General features: G+C 40.6%; 1 protein-coding gene across 2 annotated transcripts in view; it reads right to left on the bottom strand.

Moving 5' to 3' along the window:
• Window positions 1-9474: 9474 nt before the first annotated feature.
• Window positions 9475-21228, bottom strand: part of RAB41 (RAB41, member RAS oncogene family) — a 42114-nt gene continuing 30360 nt past the window's right edge. For both annotated transcript variants that reach the window (XM_075835661.1, XM_075835662.1), the window contains exons 5-8: window positions 19830-19941; window positions 17159-17252; window positions 13574-13640; window positions 9475-11778 (exon numbers count right to left, since the gene is read on the bottom strand). In XM_075835661.1, the coding sequence (XP_075691776.1) occupies window positions 11714-11778; window positions 13574-13640; window positions 17159-17252; window positions 19830-19941 (338 nt within the window). In that variant the 3' untranslated portion in view covers window positions 9475-11713. The remainder of the gene's footprint in view (window positions 11779-13573; window positions 13641-17158; window positions 17253-19829; window positions 19942-21228) is intronic.

Below are 21228 nucleotides of genomic sequence, written 5' to 3'. Positions count from 1 at the left end.
CAAAACAAAATTAAAAAGTTATGGTTCTCACAACTTGGCGACAAAAAAAAGACATTATTTTTACAAAAGTTTTATTGTGCAAAAAGTTGCAAAACATAAAAAAGTCCTATAAAATAGGTATCGCCGGAATCATACTGACCCGCAGAATAAAATTAACATGTAATTTATAACGCTTGGTAAACGCTGTATAAAAAAACGAAATAAAACTATGCCAGAACTGCGGTTTTTTGTTTACCTGGCCTCCCAAAAAATAGGATAAAAGGTTATCAAAAAGTTGCATGTACCCCAAAATGGTACCAATAATAACTACAGCTCGTCCCGCAAAAAAAAGCCCTCATACAACTACGTCTATGAAAAAATAAAATTAGTTATGGCTCCAATAAGTCAGGAAATAAAATTTTTTTATTTGAAGAGGCGATTTATCAAGGACCTAAAATTAGGGAACCAGGAAAGGGAGGGCCCAAATATGTCTGCTGGAAGCGAGGGTGCCCGTATTATACCAGGACAACACTTTCCCAGCAAAATTCCCCAAACTGCAAAGGTGCGGAGTGTGGACCAAAAGGGGGATAAGAAAGGACGCCATATATCGGAGCGACACCGGCCTGTGCAGAAAGGATTGCTTCACAGCGTAACACACATCTATGGATCATTTTATGTTTTTGTTTTTTTTACCCCATCATTATACCACCTGACTATGCCCCTGATGTACTCTGCCCAGCTTACATGTACCCCCACATTATAAACGGAAACACCAGCAATACTCAAAACAAAACTTCTACCAAGCAATATCCGCTCTCCAAAAGCCAAATGGCGCTCCCTCTGCTCTGAACCCTACAGCGTGCCCAAACAGCAGTTTCCTTCCACATATATGGCATCGCCATACCCGGGAGAACCCTTTTAACAATGGGGTTTTCATTGTTTTGTCCCCTCAGGGGCTTTGTAAATGTGACCTGGCCTCCGCAAACCATTCCTGCTAAATGTGATCTCCAAAAGCCAAATGGTGCTCCATCCCTTCTAAGCCCTGCCGTGTGTCCAAACAGCCGTTTATTACCACATGTGGGGTACTGTTTTACTCGGGAGAAATTGCTTTACAAATTTGGTGGTGCTTTTTCTCCTTTAGTCCTTGTGGGACTAAATGAGAAAACAAAATGCTAAACCTACATTCATTTTCACGGCCTACTTCCAATAATTTCTGTAAAAAACCTGTGCGGTCAAAATGCTCACTACACCTCTAGATCATTTCCTTGAGGTGTGTAGTTTCCCAAATGGTGTCACTTTTGGGGGAATTCCACTGTTTTGGCACCACAAGAGCCCTTCAAACCGGACATGGTGCCTAAAATATATTGTAATAAAAATAAGGCCCCAAAATCCACTAGGTGCTCCTTTGCTTCGGAGGCCGGTGCTTCAGTCCAGTAGCACACTAGGGCCACATGTGGGATATTTCCTAAAACTGCAGAACCTGGTCAATAAATATTGTGTTGCATTTCTCTGGTAAAACTTTGTGTTATAAAGAAAATTGGATTAAAAATAAATTTCTGCAAAAAAATATGACATTTGTAAATTTCACCTCTACTTTGCTTTAATTCCTGTGAAAAGTCTAAAGGGTTAAGAAATTTTCTAAATGCTGTTTTGAATACTTTGAGGGGTGAAGTTTTTAAAATGGGTTGACTTTTTGGGGGTTTCTAATATACAAGGACCTCAAAGCCACTTCACAACTGAACTGGCCCCTGTAAAAATAGCCTTTTGAAATTTTGCTGTGCTCAGAAGAGGTTGCTTTACAAACTCTGGGCTGCTTTTTCTCCACTATTTATTGTGAAAATGAAAAAATCTTTGCAAAAACTAAATTTTATTAGAAAAAAAACAAAAAAAAAACCACACATACGTTTTCATTTTCACGGCCTAACTTCACTAAATGTAAAGCCATGGTCTCCAAAAAATACAAAAAGAAATAACAGTACAGAAAAGGTCTTTATTATGCCATATTGGAAAGAAAACAGTTGACCACAACTGTAAACATACAACATATACACAAAAGACGTATGAAATGATAAAAACAAGGTGTGGTAGAGCAGTGGAGAACACAGCAGGTAACAATATCCACAGAAAATACAAAAGAGGCTACAAATGGAAGGCATAAATATGCATATAGACAAAATATAAAAGGAGTATAATGCGGGTAGACAGTAAATACTGACAATCCTCCAATTCAGTCAGTGATTTGAAAACAATGACACAATACGTATCAAATGTGAATAGTTCAAACTACGTAAGAGATCAGACCAAACTGATCATCCTTACTGAAAATCCCATGTATTTATAAGTCCATATTAGGAAGGAATAGTATTAGTCCAAGATTTATAAACATAGCGATATAGGATATAAGCATTACAGACCTGAATTGGTCATGCTGCAGATAAGCCTCCTGCTGTGTCCTCTCGCCGCACCCTCCAACGCACGTTTCGCCATCCTTCTTCAGGGAGAGTAAGGTGAGAAGGCAGAGAGGAGGTATTTATATGGGCAAATATTCAAATTACTTAACTTCCCAAGATGCTCAGTGATATAATGAGCATACAGGTGTTACAAAAACTGCGCTCTCCATGCATCCACGCCATCCCAAACCGAGGGAAATGAGCGATGCCCACCACTTCCGGCAAACCGCACCATCGGTGCGCTCAGACGTCACCCATCCCAGCGGCGGGACGGCGCATGCGCAGTGAGCGCACAATAAACAGTGGCATCTTACTAAGGGGCAATTTCGCTGAAATCACTATTATAGTTGAGGGCATTACATACATTCATAGACAATCAATGGGGATAATATGGGGAAAAAAAACATATAGACCTTGGACTAGTACCAGACCATTAATATCCACAAAAAATTAATTCATATAAATACCCAAACAAGTATATTTCTAAATGTATACAGTTGAACTAGTATCTGACGAACCAAATTAATCCCAAAATATTGGAATATTGTTGCGGATAATGGATCTATATAGACATATATAAGGGACTATAACAATAAGTATCCACTAAACCAATATATTAAGAGTGACCATAAAGTGTCAAAAATAAAGAAAAAATAGTTGTGGTGATAGTGATATCTTTATAGAAATATATATAATTATTAAGATATAAATAAATATATGTGTGTATATATTAGAAATATATATTAAAATATTAATTAACATAGATAGATATCTTCTCAAATTATCCATGTATAAATGTGAAATGTATGAATAAAAAGACATAAAATGTGTGAAAATAAAGCATAATCATGCTCAATGTTCAACAGAACTTTGGAATCCCTTGCACACGATATCTATCAGGAACAAATTTGTTAATTAGACACTAAACATTGCTGTATTTCGAGTTTGGTCCCAAACATCTAAATAAAGTATTTTTTACAAGGAATTTATTCCTAGTCTCCTTTTGAGGATAAGCAACGTTGAGAGATTGAGGAATTATTGATACCTTCACTTTTATTGCTACAATGAAACACTATCGGTCCGGTACACGTGAGTGGTTGATGGAATATCCTGTGTGCATGAAGATGTCACTAAGCGATTTCTGGAAATCCTGGAAGTGTGATCGTTCTGACCACGTGATAGTGATCAGAGATCCACATACCCACGTGTGGATCAACAATAGTAACCCTTTATTACAATGACGAAGGTCTGACACGTTAATGTGCTGCTTCCCCCTCCTCTTTTTTTATATATCTCCGTTGCTTACCTTTAGGAGCACTATTACAAATGTTTTTTTCCCATTATGGACCGTGTGACTCGCTATGACAATGTCGTCAGTGTTATATAACGTATGAGAGTGATATTAATATTGTACCCAATTGTGTGCGGTGGATTCGGATCGGTTGCTTGGCAACTGAGGACGCCGTCATTCACAATGTTTACACAGTGGAACGCACTGGGTCGTCAACACGTCTTTTGAGCGTCCTGTTGCCTGGCAACGGTATACTTCCGCCTCTATCTTTCACGCAGGCGCACCCCTTACCAGGATATTTTGATCACAATGCGGTGTACAGCTGAGCAGCGCCACGAAATCTGATAGCTACATACACTAATAAAAACCTGAAGTTCTGATTGGTGAGCGGATCTACGATACTTTATTCTAACACAACTGAGACATATGTGACTGTGTCCTAATCACTTGATTTTAATGAATTTTGTATTTTATACCGTTGTTCACGATATTTAGTATGAGCACTTGCACTTTGTATCAAATTGACATTTTGACTAATACCTTAAATTATTTGTTGACAATGATTTTTTGCACTATGCACTTCATTTGTATTCTAATGAGATTAATTATGCAAATTGATCTCAGCCCTATATATGTTTGCAGTATTTGATGTGTCACTATGCTTGATAAAGATGCTGCAAATTTTCTCTCTCTCTCTCATATATATATATATATATATATATACATACATTTATATCTTAATATATATTATGCCTTTCTATAAAGATATTACTATCACAACATAACTATTTTTTGTTTCTTTATATTTTTGACACTTTATGGTCACTCTTAATATATTGGTTTAGTGGATACCTATTGATATAGTCCCTTATATATGTCTATATAGATCCATTATGCGCAACAATATTCCAATATTTTGGTTCGTCAGATACTAGTTCAACTGTATACATTTATAAATATACTTGTTTGGGTATTTATATGAATTTTTTGTGGATATTAATGGTCTGGTACTAGTCCAAGGTCTATATGGATTTTTCCCCATATTATCCCCATTGATTGTTTATGAATGTATGTAATGCCCTCAACTACAAGTGATTTCAGCGACATTGCCCCTTAGTAAGATGGCCACTGTGTTATTGTGCGCTCACTGCGCATGCACCGTCCCGCTGCTGGGATGGGTGGCGTCATATCCGCTCCTCTGAGCATGCCAACTGTTTTCTTTCCAATATGGAATAATAAAGTCATTTTTGTACTGTTATTTATTTTTGTATTTTTTCAGACTATGGCTTTGGTTCCATAATTGATTAGTGCCTGGTTTATCTGGTGAATTTAGTTAGTATATTAGGGTATGTACCTTCATATATTTATAGGTTGTCTAATTCCACTAAAAAGTCAGCAAAAAACCAGTGGGGTCAAAATGCTTACTATACCCTTGATAAATTCCTCTAGGGTGTAGTTTCCCAAATGGGGACACTGTTGGTTTTTTTTTTTCCCACTGTTTTGGCCTCTCAGGGGCTTTGCAAATGCAACATGGCACCCGAAAACCATTGCAGCAAAATTTGAGCTCCAAAAGCCAAATGGTGCCCTTTCCCTTCTGAGCTCTGCCATGTGTCCAATCAGCAGTTTATTACCACATATGGGGTGTTGCCGTAATCTGTAGAAATTGCTTTTCAAACGTTGGGTTGTTTTTTGTCCTTTATGCCTTGTAAAAATGTAACATTTATTTTTTATTGGGAAAAAAAAATATTTAGGTTTTCACTTTCACAGCCTCATTCCACTAAATTCAGCAAAAAAAAGTGGGGTCGAAATGCTCAATTTACCCCTTGATAAATTCCTTGAGGGGTGTAGTTTGCCAAATGGTGTCTTTTAGGGAGTTTCCGCTGTTTTTGCCCCCACAAGACCTCTTCAAACCGGACATGGTGCCTAAAATATATTCTAATAAAAATAAGGCCCCAAATTCATCTAGGTACTCTTTTGCTTCGGAGGCCTGTGTCTCAGCCCATAAGCACACTAGGGCCACATGTGGGATATTTCTAACAACTGCAGATGCTGGGCTATAAATATTGAGTTGCGTTTTTCTGGTAAAACCTTCTGTGTTAAAGAAAAAAAAAAAAAAGGATTAAATATGAATTTCTGCAAAAAAATTAAATAGAAATTTGTAAATTTCACCTCTACTTTGCTTTAATTCTTGTGACACACCTAAAGGGTTAAGAAACTTTCTTAATGCGGTTTTGAATACTTTAAGGGGTGAAGTTTTTAAAATGAGGTGATTTATGGGGGTTTGTATTGCATGGACCCATCAAAGCCTCTTTACAACTGAACTGGTCCCTGAAAGAATAGCCTTTTGAAATTTTCTTGAATATGTGAGAAATTGCTACTAGAGTTCTAAGTCTTGTAACATCGTAGAACAAAAAAAAAAAACATAAAAAAAATATATAATCCCAGCATGAAGTAGACATATGGGATATGTGAAACAGTAATACCACACAAAATAGTTACTGTTTTACAAGCAGATACATTTAAATTTAGAAAAGCGCTAATTTGTGCAAATTTTCTCTAAATTTTGGGGTTTGTCAAATAAATATAGAATATAAAAAAAAAAAAAAGCGACCACATTTTTTCAATAACAAAGCACAATATGTCACGAGGAAAACAATCTCAGGATCGTTTGGATAGGTAAAAAGCATTCCAGAGTTATTACAACGTAAGTGACATGTCAGATTTGAAAAATAATCGGCTTAGTCTTGAAGGCCAAAACAGGCTGTGTCTTGAAGGGGTTAAAGACCATGCCGTATGTAAATACGATGTTAAGTTTTAAAAGTCCGAACTAGAAAAATATCACGCTATTTAACCTGCCGGGTTAATGACATCAGGAAAAAAATTAATCTCACAATTACAGATTTGCTGTATTTTGGTTACAAAGTTATAAAAAAGTAAACGGATCTCCGCATTGAAAAAATTTATTAAAAAAAAGCCCTCATCACTCCATCGACGGAAAAATAAAAAACTATGGCTCTCAGAATATAGTGACACTAAATTTTTTATTTAATAAATGGTCTTTTTTTCGTTGTCCCCCTAATCGTATTGACTCCCTGAATAAAGTTAACATGTCGTTTTTAGCGCAAGGTGAAAGCCATAAGAAAACAGCAAAAACATTGGAATTTTTTTTGCCTTTCCACCTCAAAGAATTGTTTTTTCAGTTTCACAGTAGATTATATGGTACATTAAATGGTGAAATTAAAAACTAAAAACTTGTCCCACAAAAAACAAGCCCTCATGCAGCTTTGTCAATAGAAAAATAAAAAGTTATGGCTCTTGGAATGCGAAATTTGCGTGCGGTTTTTTACTGCTTCTGTCCTCTTAGACTGCACTTAATGGGTGCGGTATATGGAAAATCAGCATCATCGCTGTCTCTATTGGTCATGTGACTGGTCACATGACCACCGGGATTGCTGGTATTAGAAGGCTGCTGCTGGGTTCAACTAGACCCAGCACAGGCCCAACAGTGACAATAGTCAATAAAAGAGGAATGATTTCCCCTGTGACTGGGGCTGCTGTGCAGACGGTTACAGTGGAAAAGTATAGTGTATAAAAATATAAGTACCCCAAAGTTCTTTTTTTGACCTTTGAGGGACACACCATAATAGTAAAAAATACAAATATAATACTCCCCAAAATTTACGGTAGACAATGAGCATCACAAATAGAGCGTATATTTTAGGGTAACACTATATTATATGAAAAAAAAATGCTAAAAAAGTATGTTTAATAATTTATTTTTCAAACTATAAGCAAAAAAAAATGCAAGCCCAACAAATAAATAAAGGTAAAGCTGCAAATGCGTGCTAAAAATGGCTGAAGGTCCAAAACAGCCTGGACCTGAATTGGTTAACGTAAAATCTATAGTTTTGGATAGAGTTTCAGGAGGGACTGCTGTTGCGCACGCACGCACGCACGCACGCACGCACGCACGCACACTTATCTCCATGTCCGATACTAGTGAAGAGTAAACACTAGACTATACCTGCACCTGAAAAAAAGGCCTCGTCTTATCAACATTTGTCATTTCCAATGCATCTTTCAACAGTTCACAAACAGAATTGAAAATATCCTCATCCTCCTTCTAATGGGTATATATTTTTCAGTTTGCGTTAACAAGGACATTGTAAGCCAACCACAATCCATACAAGCGATTAATAGTAAATTGTTAAAAAATGACATGTAATTAAAGGTAGAAATTAGAAATAGATTATCTATAAGACTTATTACTGTTGTGATTGGTTCAAATATATCATGTGATTTTTTTTTTAACTTACCCATTTAATAGGATGTTCTTAGACATTGTATTCGGCTTGAGAAAGACCCTCTGTCCAATATGGGTCGAAACTTTGCCATTTGTGACTGGATGTTTTGACAATAAAGAACATATTTTTTTTATTATTCTACACCTGGACACGTGTGCTGCTTTTAACCTTTGCTTTCTTGATGTAATTAAAAGGTGTCATCCCATTAATCATTTTCATACCAGAAGTTCAGAATTGCTGTTAATATTAAAAATACATATCTTTTTTGCTTCCCGGTGCCCCCCTTGGTGCTGCTGCTAATCTGTGCAGCTGAGCAGAATGGGTCTCCTTCCCTCCTATGGCAGCTGACTATATAGTCCCTCCTTACTTTCCCTGCAGATAGCTAACATGGGATCCAGAGTAGTGAAGATATATACTGTGGGACACAGTAAGCACTTCATTAGATATCAAAATATAATTAAATAAAAAAAAAAAAAAAAAAAAAAGACTGAGCATATGCAGGGTTCATAGTTGCCATCATGATGCAAAGCTGTATAATCTTAAAAAACCAGGAATCTTTCTTGGCTATACTGCAGAGTATCTACTCCTTCCCTGACAAGCAGGGAGGAAAGCTATTCCTATCGGCTGAACAGAAGATCACCATACAGAGACCTGGCTGTGGTATAAGTGACTTGAGAATGAGTGTCCACCAGCACTCAGCGCATTTGGCGGAACACCAGGTGGTGCCATACTAATAAGTAAATCTTTACTGGAGGTTTTTCTTTGTTTGCCATTTACATGCTGTAAAAAAACATTGTGCATTTTTTATGATGTATACAATGAATATTTTTCAGAACACAATCCAAGAGAAGAGGCAGCACTCAAATGTAATAGAAAAAAAAATAAAAAATAAAAGTTTATTCACCCAACATCCAGGCAACGTTTCACCTTCCCATTGAAGGCAATCAATAATGCAGTCGACTGCGCTGTTGATTCAGTCAGAAAAACGGAAACCTGCCGGAATGGTGACGAACGGAAACCATTAGCAAGGATTCCGTCACCATTGAGATCAATGGTGGCAGAAATGGAAGCTGTGATTTCAGTTTGACTTTTCGTTGCGGGGTTCACACGACGGAACCCCGGAACGGAAAGCCAACGCTGAGGTGAACAGGTCCTTACTGGTGATTTGCAGCTCTGTAGAAAAACAAACTACGCCAACCCCTATGAAGATATTATAACATGGATCAGCACAGAATAGTGGCTCTAAAACAGGGGTGTTAAAAAGGAGGACTCGAGGCGCGTATTAGAAAAAGAAAAACCCAGGAACACTTGAACTGAATAGAAAATCTTACATTTTGTGTACTGCATTACCGCGGTAAAAAAATAAAAAGGTCAGCAGCAAGTGTCGAGGTTATAATTGCGTCTGAATTGTGTTTTTTTTTTTAACTGGACAAAGCACAAGGAAGACAGATTAATAGGTGTAGATTTTATTCAGTGAAACAGCGGTGTTCATATAGTAGTTACTCAGTAATAGTCACACCTACTTGTATTACAGCTATGGAGAAGTAATATGGGGCAGATACGCAATAGAAGACATCCAAAGAGTATTCAAGTGGAGAGAACGTTTTCACTATATAGTTTATCAATTATCTGTATTTTTTTTTTTTAGCTTTTATTTATTTTGTACAACTCAGATATTTGCAATAACAATACAACTGACAGACTGAAGGCTCTAACCCGGAGTGCTGGGGAAACCCTGTACACAAAAAAACGGCAAGGCGACATGACCAGGATGCAGCACAGGAGGTGATAAACAGAGGGGAGCCATCAGAGGATAGAAGAGGTGAGGGGGTTACTGCAAAACATGGGTGTACAGACTATGGGCCATATGCACAAACTGTTCTGAGAAAAAGTCACAATGTTGCCTAATGCAACCAACAGTGCCAGCGTTGCTATGGGCAACACAGATACATTAGAACTTTTTTTTTTATGCATGAGGCCAATTATTTTTAAGAAAGCCGACATCTTCAGGTATAGCTTTAGTATTTAAACCAACAAGTGTAAAGAGGAACTGGAGACAGGCTTAAAGGCTATGAACACCTTTAAAGGGAACCGCTCATGTAGATCAAGTAGTCCAATCCTCAAGCAGCATGTTGTAGAGCAGGAGGAGCAGAGTAGATGGCTATATAGTTTTGTGCCAAAACATGCAACATAACCTGCAATTCAGTCATTTAAATTCCTGCTCAATGTGGGGAAAAAAAAAAAAAAGTCCAGTGGGAGGTCTCAACCATTGATTGACAGCCTTGCCTGTAGGAGTGTAAATACAGAAATAGCTGCCAATCACTGAGTAGGACCGCCCCCTGGACTGGTTATCCAGTATCCTTTTGCAGAAAACCATACAATCTACTTCGCTCCTCCAGCTCTATAACGTGCTGCCCACAGATAATACTGGACATACTGGATGCTTGATGCGACAGAGTCCCTTTAAAAAAAAGAAAAAAAAAAGTTGAACCTTGATTTGGTCAGAAATCCGCTTAGTAGATCATTCAGGAGGGAGAAAGCGGCTAGAGAATGACATTTCACTGTAAACAGCATTCTGCAGGCGGCGATATACTAGACAACATGAAGGCTACAGAAGGCGATCGGAACACAATTTTAATAACCAATTGTAAAAATGTTTTTTTACATAATAAAGCCAGTGGGAAAAAAAATATAAACAAATAAGGAGAAAGGCCCTAAAGGTGTCCATAGTTTTAAGTGTAGGGGTTGTTTTGCTGCAAACTATTTATAATCCCCGTTTTTCTCCTTAGCAATAGGCCACAAGCTGCCACGTTGCTCTGTACTAAATGGCAGTTTATATTATGTTGCTATGGAGAAAATGTAAGGAGTTTTTGTAGATTAGAACAATTTTGCTGGATTGCCAGATTAGCGCAAAAAAGTTTCAAAACCACAAACCGGTGATACATTAGTCCAGTCCTTAAAGGGTTACTCACAGGGTATCACATGCCTCACTGAAAGAAAATATTTTAAGCCTAGTAATGGTGTATTTGCAGTGTGTAAGCAACAGATAACGAAAAATAGGCGCCGTCACCGTGATATCAGTGGTCAAAGTGCAAACAAGAAAGGTTTACATAGAGAATTATACAGCCGTCAACCACACCAATATATAAAAAAAAAATAATGATCTAGCATTTGTGACGAGCTCAGGGCACTACAAAGGGAACCGCAAGTGTAAAAATAAAGTATTCTTACAGCGGTGAAGGCCATTGCGCACAGATAGCAGTGCCGCCCCCCCCCTTATTTTTTTAAAGCGACCTCAGTTTATTACGGAGTTTTCAGTTACATGTGCGCACCCGTCTTCTTGTATCAGGTCTGCATCCTGGACCAAACAAACAAGAACATGTCAGCACAAAGTTCCATTTAAGTCGATCACATAGTTAAGTAGGCACCAACTGGGCACCCAAAGTGCAAGAAATAAAAACTATACATAAAATTCTCATTCTCCAATCTTACACGACACCATGCAGTTTGAGTGAAATGAGGCGGGTTGTGGCTTTTTCCCCCGGGAACCCAACACCCCCTTTAAAGATGATGAAACACACACTGCATCCACACACTGGGAATCTAAGAGATAAATAGATGCTTGGCTTTTTCTTTTAATGCATTTAGACAGCATCGGACTCTCCGGCGAAGGCTGAAGTTTGAAGGTGTTAGCAGGAACAGCCACTCTCCGTCACCGGCTGCTCAGGGGGCTTCTCCAACTTAATGTCAATCACTGGAGGACGCAGGTTAAGGAATAGGACATGGTCAGACTATGCCATGCGAATAAAAACCCTCTACTGGGAAATACCAGGAAAGAGGAAAAAAATTGTTCCCATTAATAGAGAAGTAAATTCTTGTATTCCACTCACTAAAATATAACTAAGGTGCACAATACTTGTGATATATAAATTGCCTAAGATTTCCTATCCAATTGCGATTGTTTTAGTACAGGTGTGAGATTCCGCATATTATTAGCCTTAGATCAGGAAATGGTATCGGCTTGTGACACCAATGGACCCAGGTGGTAGGAGAGGCTTCTGAACAGAGCAGGCTGTATAGAGTTGATCTCTTATCAATAACATAGTGGGCTAGTACTACCTAATAAGCAAGTGAAAGGACTCTGCAATAAGCAAATCAGACGTGTAGAATGGGATTTCAAACATTACAAGGGTCACGCGGAACACCGCTGTCAGCCCAATCCGTCAGTGAGCTAGACTGGCGTATCGGCTTACAGCGCTATCACCATCTCCCAAGCATTCAGAAAAACGCAGCAAAATCCACACCACATTCTGCAGTAAAAAAACGCAGGAAGCGGTGCTGTTTTTCCGCAGCGGAATTCGTGCTAGTTTCTGCGGTAATTCCGTTACGTGTGGACAAGCCCTTACAGATCTGGTAATAATATCAAAAGAATAGCCACTTAACAAGCCCAGCCAATACCAAGATTTATTTTGGGGGCTTTTTCAATGGAGATAAACAAAATAAAAAAATGTTGACATCACCGCCAAGGGCGGCAATTGGCTACCATGGTTACAGCATCGAGCAACTAGAAATTTTTACAGAGTCTTTTTTATTCTCACAGTTTAAAGGGGGTAAAGCTATTTCATACCAAACGTCCAGAAATGCTGTTCATAGCAGTTTTAGTTTTCTTTCTTTGCTTCCCTGGGTCCCCTTTGGTGCTGCGTGGGGACAGGTTCTCAGTAGAATTAGTCAGCAGAATTGTGTGATTTTGATACCACATTACAGACATGTTCTTTTTACAGAAGTAATGTTTTGTCGCAATATTTTTTTAAAAGCTCAATAAAAGCTACGTTTTATCATTTAGTCCTTCTCAAAGAAATTATACGGTACTTTAAAATGGTGCAAATAAAAACTACAACACCTCTCGAAAAATATAAGCCTTCACAGCCGCATTGACGGAAAAAAACAAAACAATGGCTCTTTGTAGACGGGAAGAACGAAAAATGGCCTGGGCCTTACAGCGGTTTTCCTAAGAGGGACATTAATGACATATCCACAGGATAGGTCATAAATGTCAGATAGATGCGAGTCCCACCTCTGGGACCCGCACCTATTTCTAGAATGAGGCCCGTAAACTCTGTTCTACCTGTGTGTTAGCGGATTTCCGACCATGAAGGTGAAAACAGCGCAACTCGCTGAGCTACGCTGTTTCCGTAACTCCCTTACTAGTGAATAGCAGTTATGGAAGCAGAGTAGCATGCGAGCTACGCGGTTTTCACCTTCATGGTCGGAAATCAGCTAACACACAGGTAGAACGGGGATTACGGGCCTCATTCTAGAGATTCGTGCGGGTCCCACCTCTGGGAGCCAGATCTATCTGACATTTATGACCTATCCTCTGGATAGGTCATAAATGTCCCTTGTGGGAAAACCCCTTTAAGGGATCAGTGGTGGGACAACCCCTTTAAAACTTTTGAAACAGTTTTTCAGCAAACTGAAAACCCCTTTAAAACTGACAATTATAAGCCAAATTATTAGTAGCTGTTTATTATATAGTAATAAAAGGATACTGTCTTCTTTACTTTTTTCTGGTGTGCTGTCCATGCCAGGCAAAGCAGCAGCTACACGACGGAAGAGCTGCAAGAATAAAACCAAATGATGTGTGTTCCACAGACAGACCTTTAACAACAGTACTGCATTTATTAGCTGGCTCAGACATTCAAGTCCTAAAATATTTGTATGTCTGAAATATAAAGCGGACCCGTCACCTCTCCTAACAGGTCGGTTTTAGTAAATACTTTTTTCCCCAGGAGATAACAAATCTGGAGCATCTTTACTTAGAACTCTACGTTGAGCTACTCCTTGGTTAGTCCTCCTAGAAATTTAGGAATAAATGGACGCCTAGTTGTCAATTTATTCATAAACGTCTAGGAGGAATAGCAGCGTAATGGCAAGCGGCAGCGTAATGGCAAGCGGCAGCGTAATGGCAAGCGGCAGCGTAATGGCAAGCGGCAGCGTAATGGCAAGCGGCAGCGTAATGGCAAGCGGCAGCGTAATGGCAAGCGGCAGCGTAATGGCAAACTACAGAGTTCCAAGAAAAGATGTTCCAGAATACTTGTATTCCCCATGAAATAACCATTTACTAAAATAGACATGTCCGGAGAGGTGACAGGCCTAAAAAGCATAACTTATATTTGTTACACATCTTCATTAACCAATTATATTGGTGAAAACGGCAAAATAATTTTTTTGCTGTGCGTTACAAAAAAAACCCATAGATCTACTAATGCTGCCTGAAAACTAAAAAGGCCTTTTCATTTATTGTATGTCCATATTTGGTACTTTGCGTGTATAATCGTGTCTTTCGGTATTGGGTGGTGTGGGTGTTTGGCTCTTTAAAGGGGTTGCACCAGAACCGACAATTATCACCTACCACAGGATAGGTGACAATTGTATAAACGCTGGGAGCCCCACGGACAGCAAGAACAGATGGCCCGTACCCCCTGTTCCTCCACCACAGTGAGCACGCACGCTGCTGCTCCTCCATTCAAAGACTATGGGACAAACCGTAACAGCTGCATACAGCACTCGTCTCTTTCAGTCTATCCAATAGATATTGAATGGAGTGGCAGCAAGCATGCTCAACTGCTTTTCCATTCAAGCACCTCTTCACTGAGGGTTGGGGTCCAAGACAATTATCTATCCTGTAGCTAAGTGATCATTGTTGATTCTGGCTCCCCCTTTAACCACAAGTTTTAAAAAATGTTTGCAGTGGCGCGCCCTCGCTAACTTCTATGGTGATTCTTGAGTTAGAGCCATCAGTTTACTGGATTGGTTAGAACGTTATTTCTGTTTTGTTGGTTTTCAAGAGCATTAGGGGATGTGCACACGACCCCTTTTCAGACGTAATGGAGGCGTTTTATGCCTGGAATTACGCCTGAAAAGACGGCTTCAATACGTCGGCAAACATCTGCCCATTGCTTGCAATGGGTCCTAGGATGTTCTGTGCAGACGAGCTGTCATTTTACGCATCGCAGTACACTTCTTGGGACGTAATTGGAGCAGTTTTTCATTGACTCCAATGAAAACCAGCTCCAATTACGTCCGTAAAAGACGCAGAGAAAAACGTGTGCACTTGTAAAAACGTCTGAAATTCAGGAGCGGTTTTCTCCTGAAAACAGCTCCCTAATTTGAGATGTATTTTGCGGTGCCGTGTGAACATACCCTTAAAGGAGTTTTCCTACGAGACATTTATGACACATCCACAGGATATGTCATAAATGTCAGATAGATGCGGGACCCGCACCTATCTCCAGAACACGGCCCCCTAAACCCCGTTCAGCCGCTGTGTGTTGCGGCTGAATGAGGTGTTTTCCGACCATGAAAAACGTTATATGGTCGGGAGTTACGTAAACAGCGTAACTCGCTGAGCTACGCGGTTTCCGTAATTCTTATAGTAGTGAATGGCAGTTACAGAAGCTACGCTGCTTCCGTAACTACCATCAAGTTCCATGAGACTTACGGAAACAGCGTAGCTCAGTGAGTTACGCGGTTTACGTAACTCACGAAAAATATAGTTTTTCATGGTCGGAAAACACCTCATTCAGCCACAACACACAGCGGCTGAACGGGGTTTAGGGGGCCGTGTTCTGGAGATAGGTGCGGGTCCTAGAGGTGGGTCCCGCATCTATCTGACATTTATGACATATCCTGTGGATGTGTCAAATGTCTCTCGTGGGAAAACCCCTTTAAGTTACAAGTAAATGAGTCTAAATTTTCCTCTTTTTCAGCGTTTTAAAAAAGTGAAAAATGGTATGCATGTCACAGGTTTTTCATGCCTTTTTTGCATTATTTCTCTCTTGCATTTTTTGGTTAGTGTCTTATGTAAATGCGTTTTCTCCACTCTGACGTTTTTGATGTCCTGTGGAGAAAAAGCATTTGAAAGTAAACGCCCAAAAAAATCGAACAAAAAAAAAACACACCACATCCAGAGCAGGCTGTGTGTTGGAAAAAAAAAAAGCACAACTGACTCCAAAAGTGCTTCAAAAATTAAGCAACCCAAAATGCTGAGTATAGAGGCTCAGGTTTCAATATAGACTTTAGGGTATGAACACACTAGGCATAAACACTGCAGATTTTCAGCAACGGATTAATTGCGGAAAATCCGCAGCGTATTACAGTAGCAGCAGTGTGGGTGACATTTCAACAAATCTCATCCTCACACTGCGGGAAAAAGCCGCCGAAAAAACGCACATAAATTGACCGGTGGTGCGATTTCAAGTGCAGCATGTCAATCATTGTTGCGGAATCAGAGCTCTTCTGTTGTGGGTTTTCCCATTGAATTTAATGGGGTACAACAAAGTGGTGTGTGTTGTGACAATTGTGGCGGAATCACAGGGATTTCGCAGCAAAAAAAAAAAACACAAATAAAAAAAAGTTACTTACCCAGAGTTCCCTGCTTCTTCTCCAGTCCGGCCTCCTGGGAAGACGTTTCAGCCCATGTGACCGCTGAAGCAAATCACAGGCTGCAGCGGTCAAATAACCTGCAAAGTCATCCCGAGAGGCCAGACTACGCGCAGAGCAGAGGGAGGTTTTTTTTTAAATATTCCGGCGCTGCCTTACAGTGGAAATTCCGATGTGGTGCGATTTTTCAGGGCGGATATGCGGTGCATGGCAGGTCAGTCAGATGTCAGCATGTAGAGGGAGCTGCTAAACCATGTCTTCTAAGGCATCATTCAGACTGGTCTACTGAACTAGTGCCCGTATTGCGATGTAACAATCAGATCCCCCATGCTTCTCCTGAACCAAACGTACACCCCCAATAAATTTCCAGTTAAAAGGGCTCTCTCAGGAAGTCAAGCCCTGTCCACACAAGGTGGCACCCTGCTCGGGACCTCCCCATATATGTGCCAGAACAGAGAGCCGATCTCTAAGTGTAGCTCCCGCCACTTGTGGACCCAGCGTATCAATGCATTAGGTGCCTAGATAAGACCTCCCCTGGCAATCACAGATTATTGCTGGGGGTGAGAGAAGTTAAATCCATTTTGATAAAGAGTGGTCTTCGTCAGACAACCCCTTTAAACTCTAGTCAAAAATTGCTCTTCGTCATGTAGCCAGGATGTAGAAAGCAGTAAACCCAGTGAGGCAGCGCTTACCTGCTTGACATTGTAGCCGGTCTTGGCACTAGTTTCGATGAACATAACGCTGAGCTCCTTGGCTCTCTGCTCTCCCTCTTCAGTGGTGATTTGTCTAGTTGTAATGTAGTGGACACAAAAATATTGCAAAATAAGTTGAGGGAATCCCCATTTACTGTACATGGGAAAACAATTATATAATGGAGTGTAGTTTGTTATTAATGGTAACACATTCACAGCATTGCTTAAAATAAAAAGACGTGTTCTGAAGACCTATTTGGTCAGATCAGCATATATGGTGTTAACTAGTGATCTTGTAAACTTGTTTGCCAGATTGCAGCACCCCCTACTCACTAAGGGATCACTCTCCTTGACAATGCATTTTAATGGCAGAGGAGAGAGAGCGACAGTGCCCATAGCGAGGAGTGCCACTCATAGCCTCCAACAGCAAGACACGTACCTGTGTGCCAATACATCCTGCTTTAGAACTTGTTTCAATATACAAGACATTCAGTCTCCGAGATGCCTCTCGCCCTCTGAACAGAAGCCTGTCTACAGTAATGGAACAAAACCAGATGAACGGAAATAAAATCAGAGCAAATCAAAATGAAGTATGGAGAAATAAGAACCAATAAAAGGCAAACAAAATAAGAAAATGAGCAAATGAAAAGCGGAAAAAATGGGCAGTGCATAAATATATCCACAAGACAATGGTCCCTGGTATATCAAATATTTATACTAAAAGACTGATGTGAAAAAGACGTACAAAGTAAGTCAAATTAACCTAAAAAGGCGTGAAGTTAAAGCGCAGCTACACCTACAGTGCGCGGGGTTTTCCATATGTTTTTTGTATGAGGAAAGTGGCAGGTTCCTCACCTTTCAGCAGTTATCTAATATAGAGAATCCCTCTTTATATGGCCGATTGGTGCATTTAGAGGGTATGAAAGGGAATTCCCCAAGTAAGGTGTCCCTCTAAGGGCTTATCCATACATAACGTAAAATCTCCACATCAATTAGCAGACAATCCGCTGCGGAAAATCCACACCGTTTCATGTGCTTTTTGTACGGCAGAAAATAGTGTGTATATTTGCTGGGGTTTTTCAAGGGCTGTGTGATGGCGATATTTCTTCTCCCTGGGATGTCATTTCCACCCCCTGTAAGAAATTCTGCAGTACATTGTAGTTTGCTGCGGAACTGTTGTTCCTGATTGATTTCTAATGGGAAAGAAATGCAGGAAATCAGTCCAATTTCCGCAGCAATAATGGACATGCTGCGGAAAGAAAAGAACAGGTGAATTTCTCGACAGAATTTTCAGCAGCGAGTGGGTGACATTGGTTAGATCACATCCACTTTGCTGCTACTGTATTGAGCTGCGTATTTTCCGTCCGCAATTGCGGATGTAAAATAAGCAACAAATCTTTTACGTGTGGACAATCCCTAAGGCTCCCTTCACAATGGATGGAAATGCTACGGATTACAGTCCCAGCCATGTGAATAAGAGTTAAACCAATCTCAGCCACATGATACAGGACAGTTTCCACACGGAAATCAGAGTAGGTTGCGGATTTATAAATCCACAGCATGTTCATTCTATTACGAACGTTCACAGCGGATTTCACCCTTTGCAATGTAGAATGGGTAAAATCCGCAGCGAAGTCTGAATGTAACAAATCTGCTATGTATGTGGCTGCAGCAAATCGCATATTCTCTCTGGGGGACTGTGATGAGCCATTGAAACCTATGGATGCCAACGGATTTCAATAAGTGCCTTATAATGCTGCATTTTCTCTGCAAACAAGTGTTCATGCAAGGGTTTGTTTAAACTGAAAAGCCCCTTTATGGCCATGTTCACACGTTCAAAATTCTGCAGATTCGGTGCGTAAATCCTGATAGAATCAGCGAACATTCCGCTGGCAATGCATGAGAACGTGCCATTTTATACCCCATTTACACGCTCCGGGAAAATATCTGTGCGGAATAATGAATGTACTGCGGATTTTAAAGTCAAAAGCATGCTTCTTATTCCATGCGGAAAAGCTCCAATGAATTACGATGGGCTAATCAGCAAGCGGATCCGGTGGCCAATTCACAACAGAAATCAGAGATCCTGCAACAGATTATCTAGAAAAAAAACAAAAAAAATTCACGGCGGATTTCCCTGCCGTGTGGACATGGCCTTATGGTCTCATCATGAAGAAGAAGATTTTAGCTAAACACAATAAGAGGATTGAAAACTTAGGCCTCATGCACACGACCGTGTTTTTGCGTCCGCAATTCCCCCGAAAATCCACGGGAGAATTGCGGCCCCATTCTTTTCTATGGGGCCGTGCACACGACCGTAGTTTTTGCGGTCCGTGCACGGCCCGGGAGCCCGGACCGCAGAAAGTACGGCCATGTCTTATTACGGTCCGGAGTTGCGGTCCGGGCTCATTGAAAACAATGGCCGCGGCCATGTGCATGTGCGGGCGGCTTGCGGCTGACAGTCCGCTGACAGTCCGCAGCCGGCCGACCCGAAAATCACGGCCGTGCACACGGCTACGGTCGGGCTACGGTCGTGTGCATGAGGCCTTAGATTTTGAAGCAGAAATGCTACAAGTCTAGACCAAGAACACAATAAAACGGTGACAAACTTCCTGGATTTCAATAGACTCGTACAGTGTGACCTTGTCCTCCTGCCCAGCAATGCAGTTACCTCTTATCTGCCAGATCGGTTTTATTCCCCACAAGCATGATTATGACATCACTTCCTCTCTCTGTTCGAACATCGTCTATCCATTTAGAGGTTTGCTGGAAGGAGTTCAAATCTGGATGAAAAAACCATGGTTGAAATTTAGAAATTAGACAAACCTGAATCCAATTCTGTCTGTTCTTCAGTATTAGGCTATATTCACACAGAGTTTTTTGATGCAGAAACCGCACCAAAAAAACTCTCCAAAAACGGCCCGAAAATGCCTCCCATTGTTTTCAATGGGAGGCGTCTTTTTCCTGCGAGCGGTAAAACCGCCTCGCGGGAAAAAGAAGCGACATGCCCTATCGTCGGACGTTTACGCCTCTGACCTCCCATTGACTTCAATGGGAGGCAGAGAAAGCGTATTTCGCTGCGTTTCATGCCTGCGGCGCTCAATGGCCTGCAGGGAGAGGAAAATCTGCCTCAAACTTCCAAACTGAATTTTGCCTTATTAATACAATCTACCCCCATTTCGACAACACAAGGACTGTCTCAGCTACAGCGATTAACTCATTGTTTGATGTAGTGATGTGAATTCTTTTTTCATTCTTTTTTCATTAACTCATGATTGAAGACGCGAGCTTTAAAGACAGCTTAGGTCTCTTTCGTAGTGTGCGATTTTCAAACTCTGCCAATTTTCACATTGGGCAAGATGTCTACATTTGTTACAGGGGCTCATATACTTTTAGATTTTAAATGATGTAACCATTTAGGCTGGGTTCACACGAGCACATTACGTCCGTAATGGACGGAACATATTTCGGCCGCAAGTCCCGGACCGAATACAGTGCAGGGAGCCGGGCTCCTAGCATCATAGTTATGTACGACGCTAGGAGTCCCTGCCTCGCTGCAGGACAACTGTCCCGTCCTCTAATCATGTTTTCAGTACGGGACAGTAGTTCCACGGAGAGGCAGGGACTCCTAGCGTCGTACATAACTATGATGCTAGGAGCCCGGCTCCCTGCACTGTGTTCGGTCCGGGATTAGCGGCCGAAATACGTTCTGTCCATTACGTACGTAACATGGTCGTGTGAATCCAGCCTTATTCTTTTTTGAAGCTTTCCAGAGGGCTACCATATTGGAGACATATTTCCTTACTGTATTGTCTGTATAGACTGTACGGTGTGGTAATGGCAGCTGCAATATAGAATAGTCAATTGACAGAGAAACGTCAGACTATGAGGCTGGATTCTCAGGAGACGGAAACTTAGATGTGATCGATAATAGGTGGATCCTGTGCGTCAGAGACACGTACAACCCGCTCTTCGCCAACCGTCAGTCCAGCCGAACTGATGTAAACAGCTGAGAGAGATCGAAACAGCATCTATGCATACAGGATACATTGAAGCTGTATCGTACAAAG

This window comes from Rhinoderma darwinii, chromosome 8, assembly GCF_050947455.1.
Source record: "Rhinoderma darwinii isolate aRhiDar2 chromosome 8, aRhiDar2.hap1, whole genome shotgun sequence".
NCBI classification, from domain to species: Eukaryota; Metazoa; Chordata; class Amphibia; order Anura; family Rhinodermatidae; genus Rhinoderma; species Rhinoderma darwinii.
Note: the sequence above shows the minus strand (reverse complement) of the source record. Positions and strands in the feature narration are given on the sequence as shown.